The 23,954-nt window shown below is 42.2% G+C and overlaps 1 protein-coding gene across 1 annotated transcript in view; it reads right to left on the reverse strand.

Moving 5' to 3' along the window:
• cfdp1 (craniofacial development protein 1) overlaps positions 1-23,954 on the reverse strand; it is a 270,776-nt gene that overhangs the window by 173,822 nt on the left and 73,000 nt on the right. The window contains exon 5 of the mRNA XM_068049505.1: positions 21,926-22,054. Within this exon, the coding sequence (XP_067905606.1) occupies positions 21,926-22,054 (129 nt within the window). The remainder of the gene's footprint in view (positions 1-21,925; positions 22,055-23,954) is intronic.

The raw sequence follows: 23,954 nt of genomic DNA on the forward strand, positions 1-23,954 counted from the left end.
GTTTAGCAGTGGTTAGCACCGCAGCCTCACAGCTCCAGCGACCCGGGTTCAATTCTGGGTACTGCCTGTGTGGAGTTTGCAAGTTCTCCCTGCGTCTGCGTGGGTTTCCTCCGGGTGCTCCGGTTTCCTCCCACATGCCAAAGACTTGCTGATTGATAGGTTAATTGGCCATTATAAATTGTCCCTAGTATAGGTAGGTGGTAGGGAAATATAGGGACAGGTGGGGATGTGGTAGGAATATGGAATTAGTGTAGGATTAGTATAACATGGGTGGTTGATGGTCGGCACAGACTCGGTGGGCCGAAGGGCCTGTTTCAGTGCTGTATCTTTTAAAAAAAAAAGTAGGTTTCAAGGAGTGTCTTAAAAGGAGGCAATCAAGGTAGAGAGGTGGAGAGTTTAAGGAGGGAATTCCAGAGCTTAGGACCAAGGCAGCTGAAGGCACCGCCATCAGTGGTGGAGTGGTTAAAATCAGGGATGCTCAAGAGGCCAGAATTAGAGGAGTACAGATACCTTGGAGGGTTGTGGGGCTGCAGGAGATTACAGATAGGGAGGGGCCAGGTCATGAAGGGATGAGGATGAAAATTTTAAAAATTAAGGCTTCGCTTAACCAGGAGCCAGTGTAGGTTGGTGAGCATAGGGGTGATGTGAATGGGATTTGGTGTGAGTTAGGTCAAGGGCAGCAGAGTTTTGGATAACCTCAAGTTTAGAGGGTAGAATGTGGGAGGCTGGCCAGGAGTGCATGTGAATACTCAAATCTGGAGGTAACAAAGATATCGAAGAGGACTTTCAGCAGCTGTTGAGCTGAGGCAGGGACGAAGGTACGGAGGTGGAAATAGGCAGTCTTAGTGACAGCGCATATATGCAGTTAAAAGCTCAACTCTGGGTCAAATATGACATCAAGGTTGCGAACAATCTGGTTCAGCCTCAGACAGCTGTCATGGAGAGGAATGAGATTGGTGACAAGAGAGTGGAGTTTGTGCCAGGGATCAAAGGCAATACCTTCAGTCTTCCCAATATTTAACTGGGGGAAATTTCTGCTCATCCAGTACTGGATTGTGGGGCTGCAGTACAAGCAGTCTGACAATCTAGAGAAAGCTGGGGGAGTCGAGCGAGGTGGTAGTGAGGTAAAGCTGGAAGTCATCGGAATGATATGTGGAAACTGACATTGTATATTTGGATGTCACCGAGGGACAGGATGTAGTTGAGAAACAGGAGGGGGCTGAGGATAGATCCTTGGGGAAACCAGAACTAAATAAGCAGGAATGGAAAAAGAAGCCATTGATGACGATTCTCTGACAGTGGAGAGGCACTGGAGGAGGATGGTCTGGCCAATCGTGTCAAAGGCTGCAGACAGGCCGAGAAGGGCGAGGAGTGAAAGTTTACCTTTGTCACAGTCACATAGGATGTTATTTGTGACTTTGGAAAGAGGCGTTTCAATACTGTGGCAGGGACGGTAACCTGATTGGAGGGATTCAAACATAGAGTTCCAGGAAAAGATGGGCATGAATTTGGGAAGTGACAACCTTCAAAGACTTTGGAGAGTAATGCAAGGTTGGAGATGGGGTGGTAGCTTGAAAGGACAGAGGGGCCAAGGGTTGTATTTTTTTTTTGAGGACATGGGTAATGACGGCAGATTTGAAGGAAGAATTGGACAGAACCCGAGTTGAGAGAAGTGCTAACAATGTCAATTAACATGGGAACCAGGAAGGAAAGTTGGCTGGTCAGTATTTTAGTGATATACGCAAAGTGAATATACTCAACGACTAAGCATTCACAGCCCTCTGGGGTAGAGAATTCCAAAGAGTTACAACCCTTGAGTGAAAAAGTTTCTCCTCAGCTCAGTCCAAAATGGCCATCTCCTTATTATGAAATTATGCCTTTTAGTTCTAAGCTCTTTAACCAGAGGGAAACTGCCTCTCAGAATCTTATACGTTTCAAAGTGGTCATCTCTCATTCTTCCTATCTGTAGATAGTATAGGCCCATTCTACTCAATCTCTCTTCATAGAACAACCTTCTCATCCCAGGAATCAATCTAGTGAACCTTTGTTGCACTCCCTCCAGGGGTGAGAGTGGCCAAAGACCAAAAGGTCTGAAAATTAGTGGTCCAAGACAAAAAAAAGTCTGAAAAACTTTTTTGACAAGGAATCATGTAATTGTAGCACTGTCAATGATCTGTAATAATGCAAATGCTTCCAGGCCACTTCAAATGTGTAAAAACATTAGTTTTCCCTTTGTTTACCTTCGATTACCGTCAAGACGGTGGACCAATGCATTTGCACAAAGTCACCAAAGTGACCTCAGCCTTCCAACATTTCAGCATTTAATACAGTTCGTCCAATCTCTTAATCTTTGGCCTCCTTGTCTCGAGAAACAATGGGAAAGCGCCTAGAGGTGGTCAGAGGTTTCTGGAGCAGCGCCTGGAATGCCTATAAAGGCCAATTCTAGAGTGACAGACTCTTCCACAGGCGCTGCAGATAAAATTGGTTGTCAGGGCTGTTACACAGTTGGCTCTCTCGTTGCATCTCTGTCTTTTTTCCTGCCAACTGTTAAGTCTCTTCGATCGCCACTCTTTAGCCCCGCCTTTATGACTGTCCGCCAGCTCTGGCGATCGCTGGCAACTGACTCCCACAACTTGTGGTCAATGTCACAGGACTTCATGTCGAGTTTGCAGACGTCTTTAAAGCGGAGGCACGGACGGCCGGTGGGTCTGATGCCAGTGACGAGCTTGCTGTACAATGCGTCCTTGGGGATCCTGCCATCTTCCATGCAGCTCACATAGCCAAGCCATCTCAAGCGCCACTGGCTCAGTAGGGTGTATATGCTGGGGATGTTGGTCGCCTCGAGGACTTCTGCGTTGGAGGGCACAGGCTTGATACACTCAGATGTTTGTGTTGTGTGTCAGTGCGCCATTTTCCCACACCCACTTGGCCAGTCTGGACATAGCAGCGGACGCCTTTCCCATGCGCTTGTTGATTTCTGCTTCGAGAGACAGGTTACTGGTGATAGTTGAGCAGAGGTAGGTGAACTCCTGAACCACTTCCAGAGCGTGGTCTCCGATATTGATGGATGGAGCATTTCTGACGTCCTGTCCCATGATGTTCATTTTCTTGAGGCTGATGGTTAGGCCAAATTCGTTGCAGGCAGCTGCAATCCTGTTGATGAGTCTCTGCAGACACTCTACTGTGTGGGATGTTCATGCAGCATCGTCAGCAAAGAGGAGTTCCCTGATGAGGACTTTCCGTACTTTGGTCTTCGCTCTTAGACGGGCAAGGTTGAACAACCTGCCATCTGATCTTGTGTGGAGGAAAATTCCTTCTTCAGAGGACTTGAACGCATGTGAGAGCAGCAGGGAGATGATGATCCCAAACAGTGTAGAAGCGAGAACACAGCCCTGTTTCACGCCACTCAGGATAGGAAAGGGGTCTGATGAGGCGCCGCTATGCTGAATTGTGCCTTTCATATAGTCATGGAATGAGGTGATGATACTTAGTAGCTTCGGTGGACATCCAATCTTTTCTAGTAGTCTGAAGAGACCACGTCTGCTGACGAGATCAAAGGCTTTGGTGAGATCTATGAAAGCAACGTAGAGGGGCATCTGTTGTTCGCGGCATTTCTCCTGTAGCTGGCGAAGGGAGAACAGCATGTCAATGGTGGATCTCTCTGCTTAGAAACCGCACTGTGCCTCAGGGTAGACACGTTCAGCCTGCTTCTAGAGCCTGTTTAAAACGACTCGAGCGAAGACTTTCCCCACTATGCTGAGCCGGGAGATTCCACGGTAGTTGTTGCAGTCACTGCAGTCACCCTTGTTCTTAAAGAGGCCAGTCTCTGCCAGTCATGGATGAGCTGGACGAACAGCCAACAAAATTGGAACTCTGATGCCATTGATTCTCTAGCCAGTGGAAAAGCCCCTGGAAAGGACAGCATTACCCCTGAAATAATTAAGAGTGCCAAGCCTGATATACTCTCAGCACTCCATGAACTGCTTTGCTTGTGCTGGGATGAGGGAGCAGTACCACAGGACATGCGCGATGCCAATATCATCACCTTCTATAAGAATACAGTTAGTACATCATGCAATTATGAAGGAAGTAAATTTTAACACCCGAAAATGACCTTGAAAACTTTTTCGTAAATCTGTGCTTGTTCATTCGTTGTCACCATAACCTTAGTGGGGCTGTTGGCATCGTCTTGCTTCTTCTCTGGCTTTCTTCAAGCCTCCCTTGATCCATGTCTCAATGTCATCCACCCATCCGATTTTTCCTCTTTCCCTCATGTTTTTTCCCTCAATTTCTCTTTCAATTGTTGCCAAGACAAAGCTCTCGGGTCTTTGGTTCTGATGTTTGTACTTGGCTATCTTTCTCTCTCTAACTGGATTTAGAAACCCTTTTGATTTCTGAACTTCTACTCTTGATTTAACTGACTCATTTGTCTTTCTGTCCATCCAGCTGATTCTAAGCATCCTCCACTATACCCACATTTCATAAGCTGTTATTCTCCTCTCATCCACTTTCTTCAGAGTCCAACTCACGCATCCATTGAATGCAACACTCCATATTGACTGTACTAGACGATTTTTCATCTTCATGCTCTTCATGCTGATGTTACTTCCAGACGCTACTTAAATCACTGGTGACACCTCTTGCTGTAGCTAATATAACCTGGATTTCATTTTTGAATGTAACTTTGATGTTCATCATCAAGCCAAGGTACTTGAATTTGTCCACTGCCTCTATCTTGTGCTTCTAATCTTGACTTTGCCACTGTCATTTAGAGCCACAACTTTGGTCTTTGCCTCATTTATGTTCAGTCCAAAGACTCACTGTGTCTTTTGACTAGGCCTGCCATAGTCTCTAACTCTTCCTTTGTCCCGGCTATATGTGGTGTCGACGGCATACCTGAGATTTCATATGCTACGACCTCCTATGATACAGCCACATCTTTCTCTTCCTGCACCATCCTCACTATCTTCTCTCGCACAGCATTAAACAGCATGGGTGACAGAAGACACACCCCTGCCCAACTCCCTTCTCAAACTAGAATTGGTTTGTATGCTCATCACCAACTCTGATGACTCATGAAGTATTTCTGTATAGCTCTTGTATTAGCCACACAAGATCTTTGGGTACACCACAGAACATCATGCTGGACACATGAGGCAAAGCTGGGCTTCCTGCTCATTTTCACATTATTCCATGAGAATTCTGAGCATAGTGTCAGTTATAACCTTTCCTGGAATGAAGCCAAACTGCTCCTCTGCCACTTCGTTATTCACACAGCGGGGGTGACTCTGCAATGATGACGTCAAGTAGTACTTTATTTGCATGACTGATGAGACTCAGCGTATGATGTTTTGGACAGTCCTGTGTGCCTGGGCATTATGACCATCTCAGATATAGTCCACTTGCAAGCCCATTCACCTGTTGTCCAGATATCAATAATTTCTTTCATTGCATCTACTACTGTTTCACCTCCCGCATTTAGTGCTTCTGCTGGTATCTGATCGTGTCCTTCTGTCTTTGCACTATATTTATGGCTTTTCTCATCTCATCTTTCAGTACCTCATGTTCTATTTCTTCTTTTAACTTCCAATCTTTGTTGTTTATCTTTTCTGCTTCTTCTTCAAATAGTTTCCTGCAGTAATTTTCCCATCTCAGTCTGATCTTGTCCTTATCATATAACAAGTCTCCGTTGTCGTCCTTGATACCTATTCCTGGGTTTACATATTTCTTTCCAGCTATGACCTTGTCCATCAAATATGCATTCTTGGCGTTACCATTCTTGAAAGCTTCCTCTGCTTCTTCAGCTCTTTTGCTCAGCCAGTTGTTTTTGGCTTTCATACAGATTTTCTTTATGTCGGCACACAATTTGAGGTATTCTCTGCTTTGTACATAAATCTGTGCTAAAGTTTTACAAGCACTGCTAATTGACTGGTTAGGTTTTCCCATTCGCTGATGAATCCAGAGTTGTAACATGGGCCTTTCTAGCTTTCTTAGCAGCAACCATCAGAACTGCTTTGGCAGTGCATTTTGTGGCCAGTTTCCGGTGCATGATTTCTAGCCTTTTCCTTTGTTCCTCTTTTTCTTTTCTCTCCAACAGACATCTTGTGGGCCTCTTGCATACACTTCACCAGATTGCCACTGACAGGATCACTAGTCTTGTGTCTTCCTGCGAAGTACTCCAAACTTAACTTATCCTCTGCTCTCAGTGCATATTTCACAGTTTGGAATGCGTGGTATGTGCTAACATTCATCCGTGTAGACCCTGAATCAATATTAGACATGGTGCTGAAAGAACCTTCAACTATCGGTCCATGGAAGCAGCCCATCAAAGCAAATACATGTCTGCAGAGAATGTTGTACTTATCCTCCTTGTGTACTTCATTCCACCACAGGTCTAACCTTCCTTCCTTTACGTCTGCGACAACTATTTGTCTGCATGGAATTGTCCGACCTCCAGACTGAAGCTCTGAAGTTCTCCGTCAATGTCCCCATCCAACTCCTCCCCCCACCCCCACAATACCCCATCCAACTTCCACACCACCACCCCCCCCCCACACAACACTGTACCCCATCCAACCTCCCCCACAACCATATACACTGTACCCCATCCAACTCCCCCCACCACCACACACACTGTACCCACTCCAACTCCACCCCACACACACATACTGTATCCCATCCAACTCAGGCAGCTTCGAGGTCGGGCAGATTTTTTAAAAAAATCAGAACCGTCAGTGAGCAGTTTTTTTTAAAGCCGGTCTTTTAAGGTCAGAAAGGAAGGGAGAAGCCAATGGTGGATTTCTGAAACCCCAATGTTGGAAATCTGCCATTTGGTGGAAGTTTCTCATCCCTGACCCTCTCTAAGGCAAGTATATCTTTCCTTAGGTATGGCGACTAAAACTGTACACAGTACTCCAGACGTGGTCTCACAAAAGCCCTGTACAATTGCAGCAAGACTTCCTTACTCTTGTACCACAACCATCTTACAATAAAGGCCAACAGATTTGCCTTCCTAATTGTTTGCTGTACCTGCATGTTAACTTTTTGCATTTCTTGTACGAGTACACCCACGTCTCTCTGAACATCAACATTAAAAATTTGCACACCTTTTAAAAAAGTATTCTGCTTTTCTATTCTTAGTACCAAAATGAATGACGTCACATTTCCCCACATTATACTTCATCTGCAACCTTGTTGTCCACTCAATTAACCTGTCTATATCTACTTGCAGACTCTGTCTGCTCACAGCTTACTTTCCCACCTAGCATTGTATCATCAGAAAACTTGGGTACATTTCACTCAGTCCCTTCATCTAAGTCATTAATATAGATTGTAAATAGTTAAGGCCCCAGCACTGATCCTAGTGACATCCCACAAGTAACAGCTTGCTGACTTGAAAATGACTGTTTATTCCTACTCTGCATTCTGTCTGTTAACCAATCCTCCATCTATGGTTCCCACAACCTCATGAGTCTTTATCATGTGCAACAACTTTTCGTGTGGCACCTTATTGGAGGCCTTTCAACGATCCAAATATACTACATCCATTGATTTCCCTTTATCCTACGTTAAATCTTCAAAAAATGTTAACAGATTTATCAAACATGAGTTTCCTTTCAGAAAAGCATGTTGTCTGAGAAAATCCTAATATGCTTTAACAAGCTGCCCTGTTACCACGTCCTTAATAATGGATTCCAGCTTTTCCTGATGACAGGCTAACAAGTGGCCTGTAGTTCCCCATTTTCTCTCTCCCTCCTTTCTTGAATAGCAGTGTTATATTCCAAGCCACTGGGACCATTCCAGAAACTAGGGAATTTTGAAAGATCATAACCAGTGTGTCCACTATTTCTGCAGCCAACTCTTTTAGAACCCTAGGATGTAGGCCATCGGGTCCAGGGGATTTGTTGGCTTTGAGTCACATTAATTTCTCCAATACTTTTTCCCTTTACTAATAATTCCTCACGCTCATGAGAAACGTGGTTCCCCACTAATTCTGGTAGGTTTTTGTATCTTCTCCTGGGAAGAAAGGCACAAAATATTTGTTTTAACATCTCTACCATTTCCTTATTCCCCATTATAATTTCACCTGTGTCAGCCTCTAAGGGTTTACTTTCACTACTCTCTTCCTTTTTACATACCCGTAGAAGCTCTTACAATTTGTTTTTATATTTCTAGCTAGTTTACTCTCATATTCTATTTTCTCCCTGTTTATCATTTTTTTGTCTATCCTTCGCTAGTATCTAAAATTTTCATAATCCTCATGCTTGCTACTCTTCTTGGCAATATTATAAGCTTCTTCTTTTAATCCAGTACTATCCTTAACCTTTTTAGTTAGTCACCAATGGATCTCTTTTCCTTCTCAATGGAATATAGATTAGTTGAGAATTATAAAATATTTCTTTTACTGTTTGTCATTGTTCGTCTACCAGAATACTTTTTGAACTAATTCCCCAATTTACCTTAGCCAACTCGCACCCATCACACCTAAATAAAATAAAATTGGTTTCATTTAAGTTCAGTACTCTAGTTATGTATGTCATTCTCAAACTCACTGTGAAACTCTATCATATTAAGATCACTCTTCCCAGAGGATCGCTTACTATGAGATTACTAATTAAACCGGTCACATTATACAAAACAAGATCTGAAATAGCCTCTTCCCTGGTTGGTTCCATGACACACCTGTCCTAAATGCATTCAATGAACTCGTCCTCCAAACTACCATTGTCAATTTGATTTGTCCAGTCTATATGGAGATTAAAGTCCCCCACAATTATTGCATTGCTTTAAGCTTTTTTTTTTATTAATACACAGTAAAGCTACTGTTATGGGGGCCCATAAACCCCTCCCACCAGCGTTTTCTGAACCTTGTTATTTCTTACCTTCACCCATACTGATTCTACTTCCTGCTCTTCCGAGTCAAGAGACTTCCTTCACTATTGTCCTTATGTCACTCTTTATTATCAGGACTGCCCCCCATCGCCTTTTTCATTTTGTCTGTCTTTTAAAATGTCTAGTACCTTGGAATATTTAGTTCCCAACTTTGTTCACCATGCAGCACATCTCTGAAATGGCTATTAGATCAAACCCATTTATTTCTATATGTGCCATTAATTTGTCTATCTCGTTATGAATGCTTTGTGTATTCAGATAAGGCACAATAATTTTAACTTTTGACCATCACCAGTTATACGATTCGCCAGGACGCTGGTCCCAGCCTGATTTTAAGTGGAGCCCATCCCAATTTAGTGCCTATGAGCAATTTTGAACTGAAGTTGACTATGGTTCAATAACAAGGTTAAGAATCTTCAGGCCTCTTTTACTTGGAGTCCTCACAGATAGTGCAATGCGGAGATGTTCATCCTATTAGTCTGGCTGAACACAAGCCCAGGTACAAAAAACCCGTAATCCAAACCAATGAGCATCAAGACGCCTGCATCCCACGTTTTAAAAATAATAAAGTGGTGCTTATATAATTTCACACACTGGTAGCACTGGTCAGTCAGACAAACAAATAATATTCTGGCCACTGAACTTTCAGCTAAGCCACAATTGCAGTTCATCTCAAGTGCCACTTTAATAGCACAGGATGAAACTTTATTTAAATTACAGAATATCTCATTTCAGCAAGACAGGACTCTGATCATCCTAATATTTACAGATTGCCAAACAATACACAAATTGGAGCACAATAAAATAGCCCGTTGTACACCTGATAGAAAATGTCAAACGCTAGGCTTTAATAAAGAAAAACAGAACAGAAGGCTACTGAGCACAAATAAGCCACATTTCCCTTTGTATTGTCAGTGCACGGCATGGCTGCCAAAAGCATTTAAAGGCAGCATCCATCCTTCCTTTCCAGATGGAACAAAATCACAACTACTTCATGCTTATTCAGACAGTAACCCTCCCTAAAGGTTTTATAGCAAATTTATCAAAATAGATAAATGTAAAACACATTTACTTTCAAAAGTCCAAGAGATCAACTTTATTTCCTGTTAATAAAGGATTACTAAATTATAAATGCCATTAAGGTGAAGGAATGGTGTAGTTTCCAAAAGGAAACTGCCTGTCTGGGGAAACAGTTAAGTATCAAAGAAATCAACTTTTCTGCCAACACAGTATTAGGTATTTTGTAAAGACACAAATGAAAAGGTTTCTTTACTTTTCACAACAATATGTTGCAAGCCAGGTATTTTGCATAGGATCAATTCATTTGGTTTGTCTACAATCTCTATTCTATAATATCCTAGTGAAATATTTTGTATATTAAATATAACAACTTTCATTGGATGGCTCAAGTATTAGTTCCCTTAATTGCTAGCTTGTTTTTTCAAAAAGTAGCTTTCTGTAGCAGTCACAGAGAAAGTAATCAATGGTGTTTCTTTGCCTAATTTAACTCCAGCAAACATTGAATCTCTTGATTTAGTTGATTGATCTGCATGGCTTTGAATAATATGGAGTCCAACAAGACAGAAATTTTCTCTGAGGATGGCCAGCCAAACTCAATGAAAACATTTCCCAATAATTTGTAAAGTAGCTGAATGCCAATTTATGATGATCCAGTGTTTGCATTCTCTGAGGAGGCTGCATATTCAGTTCTGCATCTCAGATATGCCACATATTGTCATCTTCTCAACAAAGCCAGAATGACTTTCTAAGGCTTTAAAATTGCTGAGCATACAGGGTTTATCCAATTTTGGACAATGAGATTGAAAGCATTACACAAGTTGACAGACTTGATTTGAAACCAAATTGGTGACAAGGCAGCAGACTGTAATGACTAAACTGTTTCTCATCATTCACTGATTCCACAATATTTGACACACCAAAAGTAGGATACTTACCTGCAAATACTCGGCATCTGACTTTGCACCCCCTCACTCTTGTGGGCAGGTATAATACATGTTGCTTTACATAAAGATGGGTCTATACCAATTGACTAGATGGATAGAAGATTGGCTAGCTAACAGGACATAGAGAGTAGGCATAAATGGGTCATTTTCTGGTTGGCAAGATGTAACGAGTGGTGTGCCACAGGGATCTGTGCTGGGGCGTCAACATTTTACAATTTATATAAATGACTTGGATGAAGGGACTAAAGGTATGGTTGCTAAATTTGCTGATGACACAAAGATAGGTAGGAAATAAGTTGTGAAGAGGACATAAGGAGGCTACAAAAGGATATAGATAGGTTAAGTGAGTGGGAAAATATCTGGCAAATAAAGTATAATGTGGGAACATGTGAAATTGTTCATTTTGGCAGCAAGAATAAAAAAGCATATTATCTAAATGGTGAGAGATTGCAGAGCTCTGATATGCAGAGGGATCTGGGTGTCCTTGTGCATGAATTGCAAAAGGTTAGTATGTGGGTTCAGCAAGTAATTAAGAAAGCTATTAGAATGTTATCGTTTATTGAGAGGGGAATCGAATACAAAGGTAGGGAGGTTATGCTCGAGTTATACAGGGCATTGGTGAGACCACATCTGGAGCACTGTGTACAGTATTGGTCTCCTTATTTAAAGGAGGATGTAAATGCATTGGAAGCAGTTCAGAGAAGGTTTACTAGACTAATACCTAGAATGGGCGGATTGTCTTACGAGGAAAGGTTGCTCAGGCTAGGTTTGTATCCGCTGGAATTTAGAAGAGTAAGAGGCGACATGATTGAAACATATAAGATCCTGAGGTGTCTTGACAGGGTGGATGTGGAAAGGATGTTCCCCCTTCCGAGAGAATCTAGAACCAGGGGTCACTATTTAAAAATAAGGGCATCCATTTAAGACAGAGATGAGGAGAAACTTTTTCTCTGAGGGTCGTGAGTCTTTGGAACGCTCTTCCTCAAAAGGCAGTGGAAGCAGAGTTTTTGAATATTTTTAAGGCAGAGATAGATAGATTCCTGATAACGCAAGGCGAGAATGTGGAGTTGAGGTTACAATCAGATCAGCCATGATCTTATAGAATGTCGGAGCAGGCTCGAGGGGCTGAGTGGCCTACTCCTGCTCCTAGTTCGTATGTAGAACAACTGGGTAGACCTCTTTGGGTAGAGCTTCCATATCTGAAGGACTTGTGCAAATGGCTCCAGTATTTGTTTCCAGCACCAAACATTCCAAAAGATTATTTATTTGTGTTTTCACATTTGGGTGCAGATTGCAAATGCCATCACCAATTTTGAGATTCCCTAGATTAGGTAACATTAACCTTTCCATTCACGGTCAGTGATATATCTTTTAGTGATACGATGGAGATTTTTAAGATGTACATGTACATTTATGATTTCAGAATAATGAAATTGTGCTTGTACATTTTTTGCTTAATTTCTACAATGAAAAACACATATTCCAACAATTACATAGGGTAGCAAGGTCACTTGAGACCTCAGTGGGTGGTCGTCCCTGCCCTTTTGAGTTGCCCCAAGCCCAGGTAAGGGTTATGTGCCACGGCCAACAGCGGAACCAGCAAATTTTCAGTGGCAATGGTAGAAGAGCTAGAACCTAGAGGGACGACGACTGCTTACAGGCGAAGGATCTTGTGTTTCCTTTAAAGTACACCTGAGAAAGCCAATGGAAAACCACCAAATATACTGTTTTCCCTAGTCATATTGCTCATTTCACATGGAAGTTTAAAAAAATGGGAGGCTCTTACAAGCAACTGAAGAGGAAAGCACAGGATCATGAGGCGTGGAGACATGAACAGAGGACCTGCCCTTGGGCAGATCACCACGATTACATATTGATAGGTCACAAATTCTACAAGGCTTTCTGCGGGGGGAAATCCCCATTTGCTTTTTTACGACTTGGATAATCTTGCTTTTGACATTGTGTAAAACAAGACACATCAGTTCTAAAATCCAGAAAAATAAAACCTTTTCAGCTGATAATTGCAGGAAATGTATAGGACACAGCTGGTGTAGGAAATGCATGTTAATAGCCACAATAGAATTGTAGGCACATGTCCAGAGAAAATGTTTCCTTATAAAACAACTTTTCCCATGACATCCTCATTCTCTAAACATGGTTCATCTTTAATGTAATTTGGGATAGGCTCATCAGTCTCCAGGAACAAATCTCTGAGATATCATCCTTCCAGTGTTTCATAGTCAGAAACCATAACGACTTGCATTTAAATAGCACCTTTACGAGGAACGCCGGAAATAAGAGAAGTAGGTCATTCGGCCCCTCGAGCCTGCTCCGCCATTCAACTAGATCATGGTTGATCCTCTATCTCAATGCCATTTTCCTCCACTATCCCCATATCCCTCAATATCTTTAATAAATAGAAATCTCTCGATCTCTCTCTTGAATATACCCAATGACTGAGCCTCCACAACCCTCTGGGGTAGAGAATTCGAAAGATTCACCACAGAAACTATAGAAAACTTACGGCACAGAAGGAGGCCATTCAGCCTATTGTGGCTGCGTCGGCTGAAAAAACCAGCCGCCCAATCTAATCCCACCTTCCAGCACCTGGTCTGTAGCCTTGCAGGTTTCAGCACTTCAGGTGCATGTCCAAGTACCTTTTAAAAGAATTGAGGGTTTCTGCCTCCACCACCGTTCTGGGCAGTGAATTCCAGACACCCACCACCCTCTGGGTGAACAAGCTTTTCCTCATGTCCCCTCTAATCCTTCGACCAATCATCTTAAATCTGTGCCCCCTGGTAATTGACCTCTCCGCTGGGGGAAACAAGTCCTTCCTGTCTACTCTACCTAGGCCCCTCATAATTTTGTACACCTCCATTAAGCCATCCCTCAGCCTCCTCTGTTCGAAGGAAAACAACCCTAGCCTATCTAATCTTTCCTCACAGCTGCAACTTTCAAGCCCTGGCAACATTCTTGTAAATCTCCTCCGTACGCTCTCCAGAGCAATAATGTCCTTCCTGTGATGTAGTGACCAGCACTGTACGCAATACTCCAGCTGTGGTGTAACCAGCATTTTATACAGTTCCATCATTACATCCATGCTTTTGTATTCTATACCTCGAGCAGTAAAGGAAAGCATTCCATATGCCTTCACCACCACTCTATCTACCTGTCTTGCCACATTCAGGGACCTGTGGACATGCACTCCAAGGTCTCCTACTTCTTCTACCCCTCTCAATATTCTCCCATTTATTGTGTATTCCCTTGCTTTGTTTGCCCTCCCCACCATCCTCTGAGTGAAGAAATTCCTCCTCATCACAGTCCTTAATGACCTACCTCTCATTCTGAGACTGTGTCTCCTGGTTCTAAATCCCCCAGCCAGGGGAAACATCCTTCCTGCATCTACCCTGGTCGAGCCCTTTAAGAATTTTGGATGCCAAAATGAGATCACCTGTGATTCTTCTTAACTCTAGAGAATGTAGGTCCATTCTCTCAATCTCTCCTCATAAGGCAATCCTGCCATCCCAGGGATCAGTCCAGTGAAGCAATGTTGCACTCCATCTATGGCAAGTACATCCTTCCTTAGATGAGGAAACAGTACACAACACTCTAGGTGCAGTCTCAGCAAGGCTCTATACAATTGAGGCAAGACTTCTTTACTCCTGTACTCAAATCCTCTTGCAATAAAGGTCATAATGTAGTTAAATGTCCTAAAGCACCCCACAGGAGCAATTATTAAACAAAGTTTGATACCGAGAGATATTAGGGCAGGTGAACAAAAGCTTGATCAAAAATATAGGTTTTTAAAGAGTGTTTTAAAGGAGCAGAGAGAGTAAGCGGTGGAGAGGTTAGGAAAGGAATTCCAGAGCTTAGAGCCTTGACAGTGGAAGGTATAGCTGCCAATGCTGGAGTAGCAGGATTGAAGGCCATAGCACATGCAATATTTTTCGACTCTCACAGAAAGCAGTGCTGTCTGGGGCTGGGTGAATGGTGTTTTTGATCAGGCAGGCTGGATAGGCCCGATTGTCTTATCTTGTCCTTCTGAAACAAACAGCGCATTGTGCAGTAACAAAAGGGAAAACTAATCTGATACAGAGGACAAATCCCAATCTGTACAAGACATAGGCATAGTCTCACCTGGAGTACTTCATACAAATCTACAGTAATTAATGAAATGCAGTGTACAGTTACTAATGAACTAATGTGGTGAACTACCGCCTAAGAATATTCATTGCTGAAAGAGGAACCAAAATGGGAAGAAGTTGAAGAGCCTGGGATTATTTACTGTGGAGAAAAAGTGCCAAGGGAAGATGTCATTCAAGATTCTTAAGGGAATAAGTAAATTAATATGTTCAACTTTGCTATAATATCTAGAAACAGGCAACAATGAATTAAGCTTTGAAGAAAGCAGCTGAATAGATAGTCTATATTTAACTCATTCACAGAGAAAGTGGTGAATGTGTGGAACAAACTACTGAGAGGCAAAGAGATGGAGCGTGTGGGAACATTTAAAAGGAGAATTGAATGGGTATTTGAGGAAGTAGGCAACTGAAGTGTATTTGTTTTTGGGACTGACCAGCTGGACTGCTTACTCTTTTCTGGTCCCATACTTCCCTATATTACTGTGTGTTCTTTCTGTACAAGAGTTCTAACAGAGCTACACTTGAAGCTCTGATGGAACAATACTGCTTTATTTGCAGCACTTATCAGATCAGAATTTCTGAGTGTATAGAAGAATGTCCGGACTTCATAAAACATGCCTCTTGACTTTGGCATTTTCACACTTCAAATGATTTTCCCTTAATTAAAATATTCATCTGTTCTCAGAGTTACAAACTATCATAAGGTCTTTATAAAAGTTTTTTGATAATATAACCTGGTCTATACTGTAGTGAAAGACCAATTATGGATACTACGTGTTCTGATGAAGGATCACAGACCTGAAACGTTAACTCTGCTTCCCTCTCCACAAATGCTGCCAGACCTGCTGAGTATTTCCATCACTTTCTGTTTTTATGATACTATGGAGCAGGTTTCCCTGAAAGACTGGTATCTAATCATGACTCTTGTGAACTGTGGGTAGGGAGAACGTTCATGTGATTCCAGAGTGTGAGACTTATGAAGTTTGGGTTTCTGGAGGCAGACATCCAATGCAGTGGGGCGGAGCGGCATGAATATAGGGAGGAGCCCATTTTGGTAAGTTATCAGCTCATTACTGGCTCCAAAGACAAGTTCCGATTGCGGAGGTGGGGGGTGCGTGCATCTGCCTGCTCCATCATGGTGTCACTTTTGGGTGCAGAACCTCAGGATTCCATGAAGATTCCACTAGTTCTGTCTACTGTAGTGCCATATGTGAGGCCCAGAATGCTACATTCATAAGGCAGTTAATTTAAGTGATCCATCGCCTTTTAAAAATATTCAGACTAATGAGGGAGTAGCACTGGAAGCGAATTGGTCAATTTAAAAACTTCAGCTAAATCAGCCTGCCAGCCCCCTCGCCCATCGAGTGGGAGGGGGCCTTTCCGAAATCTCGCTTAGCCCACGGGCAGGTACCCACTCCTATTCAGGCAGGGTCAAGGTGATGGCAAATGAGCAGGGTGCCAACTGGTATCAGCTAACTCAGCATCAACTGGGGAAGAACCAAGTACCTTCTTGGTCTGCAGAGGTTCAGCTACTCATTGGATCAACTTGGTGATGACTGGCATTTTGCTTCAATGGGAAAGTCAACCAAGTCTCAACAGTAAATCTCTGACTACAAAGCTGGAATAATTTTATACCATCAGCCACTGGAGGGATCAACCACTGTCATTAATACAAGAAATGTCATATTTTTTTAATCAAATGCTCTCAGCATTGTTCAAAAAATTCCCTCAAGACTGGGAATGAAATAAGTTGATTGGACATATATTCCTTCATATGATTATTCAAAAACTATGGACTGCTAAATTTGTCACTAATTGACTATTTCAATCTTTACTGCAGTACAATTAGGAATGTGATAGAAGTTACTAAACACAATCAGCAGTAGTGGAATAAATATTAATCTGCAGTGTAAACTAATATTTTCAAATCCAAACATTTTGTGCACATGGGCATCACCTACTCCAGAGGCTTCAGCACATAATTTGGGCTGACATCACATTGCTGTGCTGAGAGAGAGCTGCACTGTCAGAGGTGCCATCTTTCGGATGAAACCGAGGCCCTCTTTACCTTCTTGGGTGGACATAAGAGATTGCACAGCATTACTTGAAGAGCAGGTGATTTTGCCTAGCGTCTTGGCAAACGTTCATCCCTCAAATATTAAAATAAATTATCTGCTCATGTCATTGCTGGGGGTTTCCTGTGTGCAAAACTCATTTCTCCACTGTGCTTCAGAAGTACTTTATTGGCTGAGAAATGCTTTGAGATGTCCTAAAGTCAAGAAAGTCATTAGAAGTTCTTTCCTCTTTATTATTAATAGTTTTATGAATTTTCAAACTGAATATTTAGATTTTAGGATCAGAGCGGGAGCTTTGACCATGACAAAAGAGCTCCAGAGTAGCTCCTTGCTTCAGCAGTTGCAAAGCACTTATAGCATAAGTGCCTGTGTTGACAGCCCTGAAAACATAATTACAGCTGAAGGAATGATCTCACTTTGACTGTCTGAGATTCAGAAATGCTTTGGTGCAAATAGAGACATAATTAGTGTCATGAAATGACCAGACCAAATAACACCTGTGGAGATGGAAACTTGGACTGGCAAGCAATTCAAACTCTATACTTACCCTGGTTTCAATTACAGACTGAAAACCTTAATGCAAAAGCAACAGAAGTCAAAGAGCTAAGCTTTGTGTAATAGGAAGCAACATAGCATGCCTAATGGATGCCAGAATTAAGGAGGACACACAAAAAAAAAATCTACATAAATATATTCGAGAACACTGTTAAGGCCAGGTGAGGTGGGCATCTCGTTTCACCCCTTCTCTGGTTTGACCGCAATAGGGTTTATCCTTTTTAAACACAGTGATTGAACTTAACACCTCAGTAAGTGCTTGCTTTAATATAATTGCCAAAGAACCAAATCAGACAGGCTTTCTTGTGTAAACCAGTTAAAAATTACTAAAATACGCTACGCACCCATGTACACATTCACACGAGAAGACACACATGCACACACACACAAGTACATTACAGATGGAGAACATGGTGGTTGGAGTAGAGTCTGGAATAAATGAAATTTAAATACTGATCAGTCCCAGAGTCCACAGTTGAAATTGTAGTCCCGAGTCCTCGCTGGGCCATGTGTACAGTTGCGGGCTTGCTTCTCAGGCTCAGAGAGTGCGCATGAGAGAAAGAGAGCATAAGAGAGAGGCCTCCTTGATGGCTTTCAGTTACTGTTCTCTCTGAGTGACAAAGCTTAGTCTCTCCAGAGCTGCACAGCAGTTATGACATTCCCAAACTTCTGTGTTTTAATGAGGTCCTTCTGGAATGTTCTCCGACATTCAAGGCTCTTTCAAAGTCAATGGGTGTCAATGGCTCCTGATGACCGTGTTGATAAAGCCATTTCAGGTAATTTAAACAGAGAGCACCCCATTGTTCTGGCTAGGTTGAGTCAGTCACATTGTCTCCAGTCTACTCTGTTGATGATTCATATGTAAATTGCAGTGGCCATCTTGGCTGTTAGCTTTTCTTTTTAAAAGTTGTTTGTAACAATTTCCAGTAAAAGTCTCAGGCAAGGTTCTAACTGATGAAATTAATATTTCCCATGTGGCATGTCGGGTTTTCATGACAACACAAACACCTTCAGGTCAGAGCTACTATATTATAGAATGCTTCAGGTCATCATCTGTCATTCTGTAAGTTTTACCTCATTTCTCACAAATATATACTAGAAATAAAAAAGCTGTGTCATTTTTAAAAAGAAAATAGGTCATGTTGTTTAGTACTTAGTAAACTATCTTCAGCTGTTGGAACAAAATTTTTCTATTGCTCAACATAAGTGAGCTGCACAGCTATGTTGTTTAATTTATGTAAAAACACTGCCATTACCTGACTTGCTTTCTAGAATGACCATGCCATTCCAAACAAAGCAAATCTAATGAACCTTAAGAAGGCACTAAGTTCTGGTAGCTTTATGAATCGTGAGCCAGATCATACCCCTCCATAAGTTTGAAGGGACATGTATTTTTATTGGTTTGTGTGGAACTTCTTTCTTTTACAGTATAGTGTTTCCCTTTTTGAACCTCAGTCTTCAATTTCCTGACTTTGTTTTCTTCTATTAAACACCACCATATCATCTTCATAGTACAACTGACATTTGTTAATGATATTCACGTTTTAAGGTAACATATCATGACAAGTGGTAGATTCACACCAGTGAATAGGCTGCACTTGCCATCTTAGCTGTTCTGTCAGAGTGAGCTGCCATAAGAGCATAAGAAATAGGAGGAGACAATCATATGGCCCCTCAAGCCTGCTCCACCATTCAATGCTGCCAAGTTCAAACTTTACAATCTCTAACTCATGGGAGGGGGAGGGGAGGAGCAGCAGTAGCCGAGATCACTGCTCAGCCTCCCCAGTTTAGATTTCTCCAGTCCTTCCTTCTAAGCCAAACTTTGGACACTGGGGATCAGCACCATGGCTCTTCACTAGATTGAACCCAATGCTCAATTTTCTTGTTTGTGTCTTGGCAACCAGCAATTAAAGTGAGATATAACTATGGCGCTACATGTTATTTTGCAGGGCCCTGACAGGAAGTCAGGCAATGAAGAAAACTCAAATCCTGATTAAAGGTCTAACTAAAATTGAGGGATTGAGTAGAATGGGCCTATATTCTCTAATGTTCAGAAGAATGAGAGGCGATCTGAATGAAACGTATAAAATTCTTGGAGTGCTCAACAGGATAGATGCTGAGAGACTGTTTGCCCTAGCTGGTGAATCTAGAATTAGCTGTCAGAATAAGGCTTCAACCATTTAAGAGGAGGAATTGCCAAATCTTTGGAATTCTTTATCCCAGAGAGCTGTGGATGCTCAATGAGTATATTCAAGACTGAAATCGATAGCTTTTTGGACCCTAAGGGAATTGAGGGATATGGGGATACAATGAGAAAGTGGAGTTGAGGTAGATGATCCGCCATGATCTTATTGAAGTGCAGGCTTGAAGGGCCTCCTTCTGCTAGATTAAAAAAAAAATTAATTCAAGGGATGTGAGCATGCTGACACCGCCAGCATTTATTACCCATCCCTAATTGCCTTTCAGAAGGTGGTGGTGAGCCACCTCTTGACAACAGAGTGGTTTGCTAGGCCATTTCAGAGGGCAGTTAAGAGTCAACCACGTTTCTGGGCATCTGAAGTCATTTATGGGTCTGACCGGGTAAGGACTGCAGATTTCCTTCATTAAAAAAGGGACACTGATGAACCGGTTGGGGTTTTACAACAATCCAGTAGTTACATAGTCACCATTGCTGGTACTAGCTTTTATTCCAGATTTACTGAATTAACTTAATTTAAATATATTCCGTGGTGAATTTGAACACATGTCTGATTCATTAGTCTAGGCCTCTGGATTACTGGTCTCGTAACATAATCAGTATGCGACCGTGCCCTTCCTTTTATGTTCTTCTGTTCAAAATGACACTGACCAGCAGCAGCAAAGCAATGGAATTTAGTTTTTGCACCACTGATGTAGCTAGTGCTCAATACAACTTCATATTTTTAGAGGCCACCAGAATTTAGGCTGGCTGTACCAATTCATAATCAGGATCCAGATTTTCTTCTCCAGTCAGTACTTTTTAAAGAATAAAGTACAGCACCCTGACTCTTCCTCTGCTGCCCTGTCAGAACCTGACAAAATTGTTCCCACACATGAAAGGGATAAAGAGAAACAGCATTTTCTTTGCAAGGCCCTTCCAGATTCAGATTGTCCAATTGTACCTTTGGAAATCTGCAGCTGCAAACATTTCCCTGAAGAATGGCAGAGTTTCTAAATACATATAGCTTGCATATCTCAAAAGTAACACATACATGTCTGCAGGAAAAGTCCCAAAAATTCAACAGAAGGTGAAAACATGCAGGAAAAAAACCCTGAGCATGCCATTTCATTTTCTTGACCATTTCTTATATAAATGACAATGACAAGCAAATCTGAAAATGATTCTGCCTTAAAGTACAACTAGTCCTAAATAGATTTTGTCACTCTCCCATCTCACTGCAGTTAAATGGTTCATGTATTCACATTTTCATATTGCTGTGTATTTAATGAATTAAATGTGAAGGTTTCGGAACAAAGTTTTCTAGACAAGGCAAAAAAAAACTAAAAATGTTAAGAACACTTTTATCATTGGCAAAAAATGGTGAAACAATAGCACCAAGATTCCTGTTAAAAAACGATCCGTCAGACATAGCTGCTTCAGATCCTTACAATCTCTGCTTCCAGTAGACTTCAATTCTCCAGTGAATTTGATATGGATTTAACTCCACAGTTAACATTTCATGTAACCATCCACTTCAAAGCTGCCAGGTACAGTTTCCTCTTCAATATCTATGCTGTGTCAGCGTGGACAAAGATTTCAACCATTTTTTTCCCCCTAAGTAACTTGAAACCACATAGAGCTGAGAGACTCTGGACACAATCTGTGTGTCCAAATACTAATCTGAACATTGCCTTCAGAGAAGAGATCCAATTTAGAAATCATGAATTCAAGAAAAGAACTTGCATCAGCCCACTTACACCTAAATCTAAAGTTCATTTTTACAGAGACAGTAGTTTGGAGACATCACAAAAGCACATTGGCAGAACTGAATTTAAAACGATTTTGGAAATGCAGTAGTACAAGTACAACCAACCCAGGCCAAGCTGGATGGAGTTTGGCCACAAATGTTGATGCATTATTAGGTCTCCAGTTTCCTATGAGTTATATATAAAAAGATAAGTGGCTAAATGAACAATGACTACATAGGAAATAGGAGCAAGAGTAGGCCATTCAGCCCCTCAAGCCCTCCAAAATACATTTATATTTATGATCTGCTTTGACTGGCATCCAGAGAAGCCAACTTCTAACCCTGTGCGACTCATGGAAATCAGTACTTACCCTGAGCCTGTAGGAGCACCTGTTTCCACGGTCGCTGGTACTGCTGGAGAATCCTTTGCCTGACCTTCATTCTGGTTTTGCAAAAAGATTTTAGCTTCTTTGGAAGCAGCATCCACTTCTTTGGTCACCCTAAATACAGAACAAAAAAATGGTTAGATTTTACGTAAAACCAAAGTCACCACTTTTTGACTCTGATATCCACTGTTTATATAAACAAAATAAGAAACAGCTCAAACAGGTTTTATATAACTATGACTTCAGTATTCAACTAAAATAACAAAATGCATAGATCAATCTTTAACCAGGTTAAAAACTGAAGATAAAGAAATATGACATTTATATAATGTCTTTCACAACCTCAGGATGTCCCAAAGCGATTTACAGCTAATGAAATACTTTTAAAGTGTGGCCACTGTTGTAATGTTGGGAAATGCAAGAACCAATTACTGCAAAGCAAGGTTCACAAACAGCAATGATCATTTTTTTTTTTTTGGAAGGCGAGGTTGGTTGAGGGATGGATATTGACCAGGACACTGGGGGAGAATGCCCCTGCTCTTCGTTAAATAATGTCTTGGGATCTTTTATATAGCGGGGAATGTGGGACGAAGCACAAATGCTCTTTCAAAGAGCCAGCACAGGCACAGTGAATTGAATGGCCTCCTTCTATGCTGTAGGTTTCTACGTTCACGTGCTCTAGTCTCTGAAGTGGGACTTGAACTCACAACCTTCTGACTCTGAGGCAAGAGTACAAAGGCTTGGAGGTAGGCTTTAAATAGAATTCTTAATTGCATCTCAAAATAAAAAATAAAAGGAGATTTTTTTCATTTCAAAATATAAAAAACAATCTAAGTATGTTGCTTTATTGTGCAATTTTAAAGTAAGTTAAATACAGGCTGCATTTTAACATCTTATGGATCAGTTTTTGATCAAAAGTACATTTATTCTATTAACTCATTAAAAATAGGCCAAATTCTCTGTTTCTCTTAAGAAAATCTTCTTCTGCAACACATTACTTAGATCCTTCCATTTTGTTACAGTGATAACACCAAGGGCTGAATTTTACACTGCCCCAGCGGGTCGGATGGTGGCGGCATAAAATTGAGTGGGAGACTCCGGGAGGCGTACCCGTCCCACTCCCACTTCCAGTCAACTTTACAGCTGTTGGGTGGGGGGGGGGAAGAGAAAAAACGGCCCGCCCGCCCGAGGCCAATCAAGGCCACTTAAGGGCCCTCGTCCACCTCCGCAAGCGGGCGTGGTGGGGACGTGCAAGGCCACCCAGTGATCGCTGCCGGCCTTTCCGCGCGCCGGGGCGGGGGGACGGCCATGGCAGTCGGGCACAGCGTGCCTGATTGAGGGCCGTACCCACCTCCCAACCCCCGCACTGGACCCAAGACGCCCCTCCCCCTCACCCCAAATGACCACCGTAGCCTCAGCGGGGCATGACCGATCTCACTAGCGAGGCATGCCCAACTTACCTTCCCTCCTGGCTCCATGTCGTTGTCTGGGCCACAGTCCCAGCAGTGGCCACCGCTCCCGGTGGCGCTGCTAGGACCAAGAGCTGCCGGCCAGCTGATTGGCTGGCAGCTCACTGAGGCGGGACTTCCTCCCTCAAGCGGGTGGAAGTCTCTCCTCAGGCCAATTAAAGCCTGGGGACTCGTAAAATGCGGGACGGATCCTCGGGCTAGGCGGAATGGGGTTTGCCACCGACTTTTATGTCGGTGGCGAATTCCTGTCCGCCTAAGGTAAAACCCAGCCCCAAGCCTCTCAGATCATCAGAGCCTTTCCCATGGACACAAGACATCTCAAAATTATAGAAACGTCAGACAGAATTCTCCAGATTCGACTATTGGGGCAAAAACTGAAACCCTAAAAGTTTGCTAAAATTTTGAGGTTTCTCCTATATATTACACTGACTATTGAGATACCAATTAGTCTTTCAATTTTAACTGAAGCCGCGTAAATGGTGCAATTTTCTGCACCGCCAACAAGAAAGCACTCAGTTTGGGGTAGCATGAATTAGATGGTCTCA

The sequence above is a fragment of the Heterodontus francisci genome, chromosome 17, assembly GCF_036365525.1.
Source record: "Heterodontus francisci isolate sHetFra1 chromosome 17, sHetFra1.hap1, whole genome shotgun sequence".
NCBI lineage: Eukaryota > Metazoa > Chordata > Chondrichthyes > Heterodontiformes > Heterodontidae > Heterodontus > Heterodontus francisci.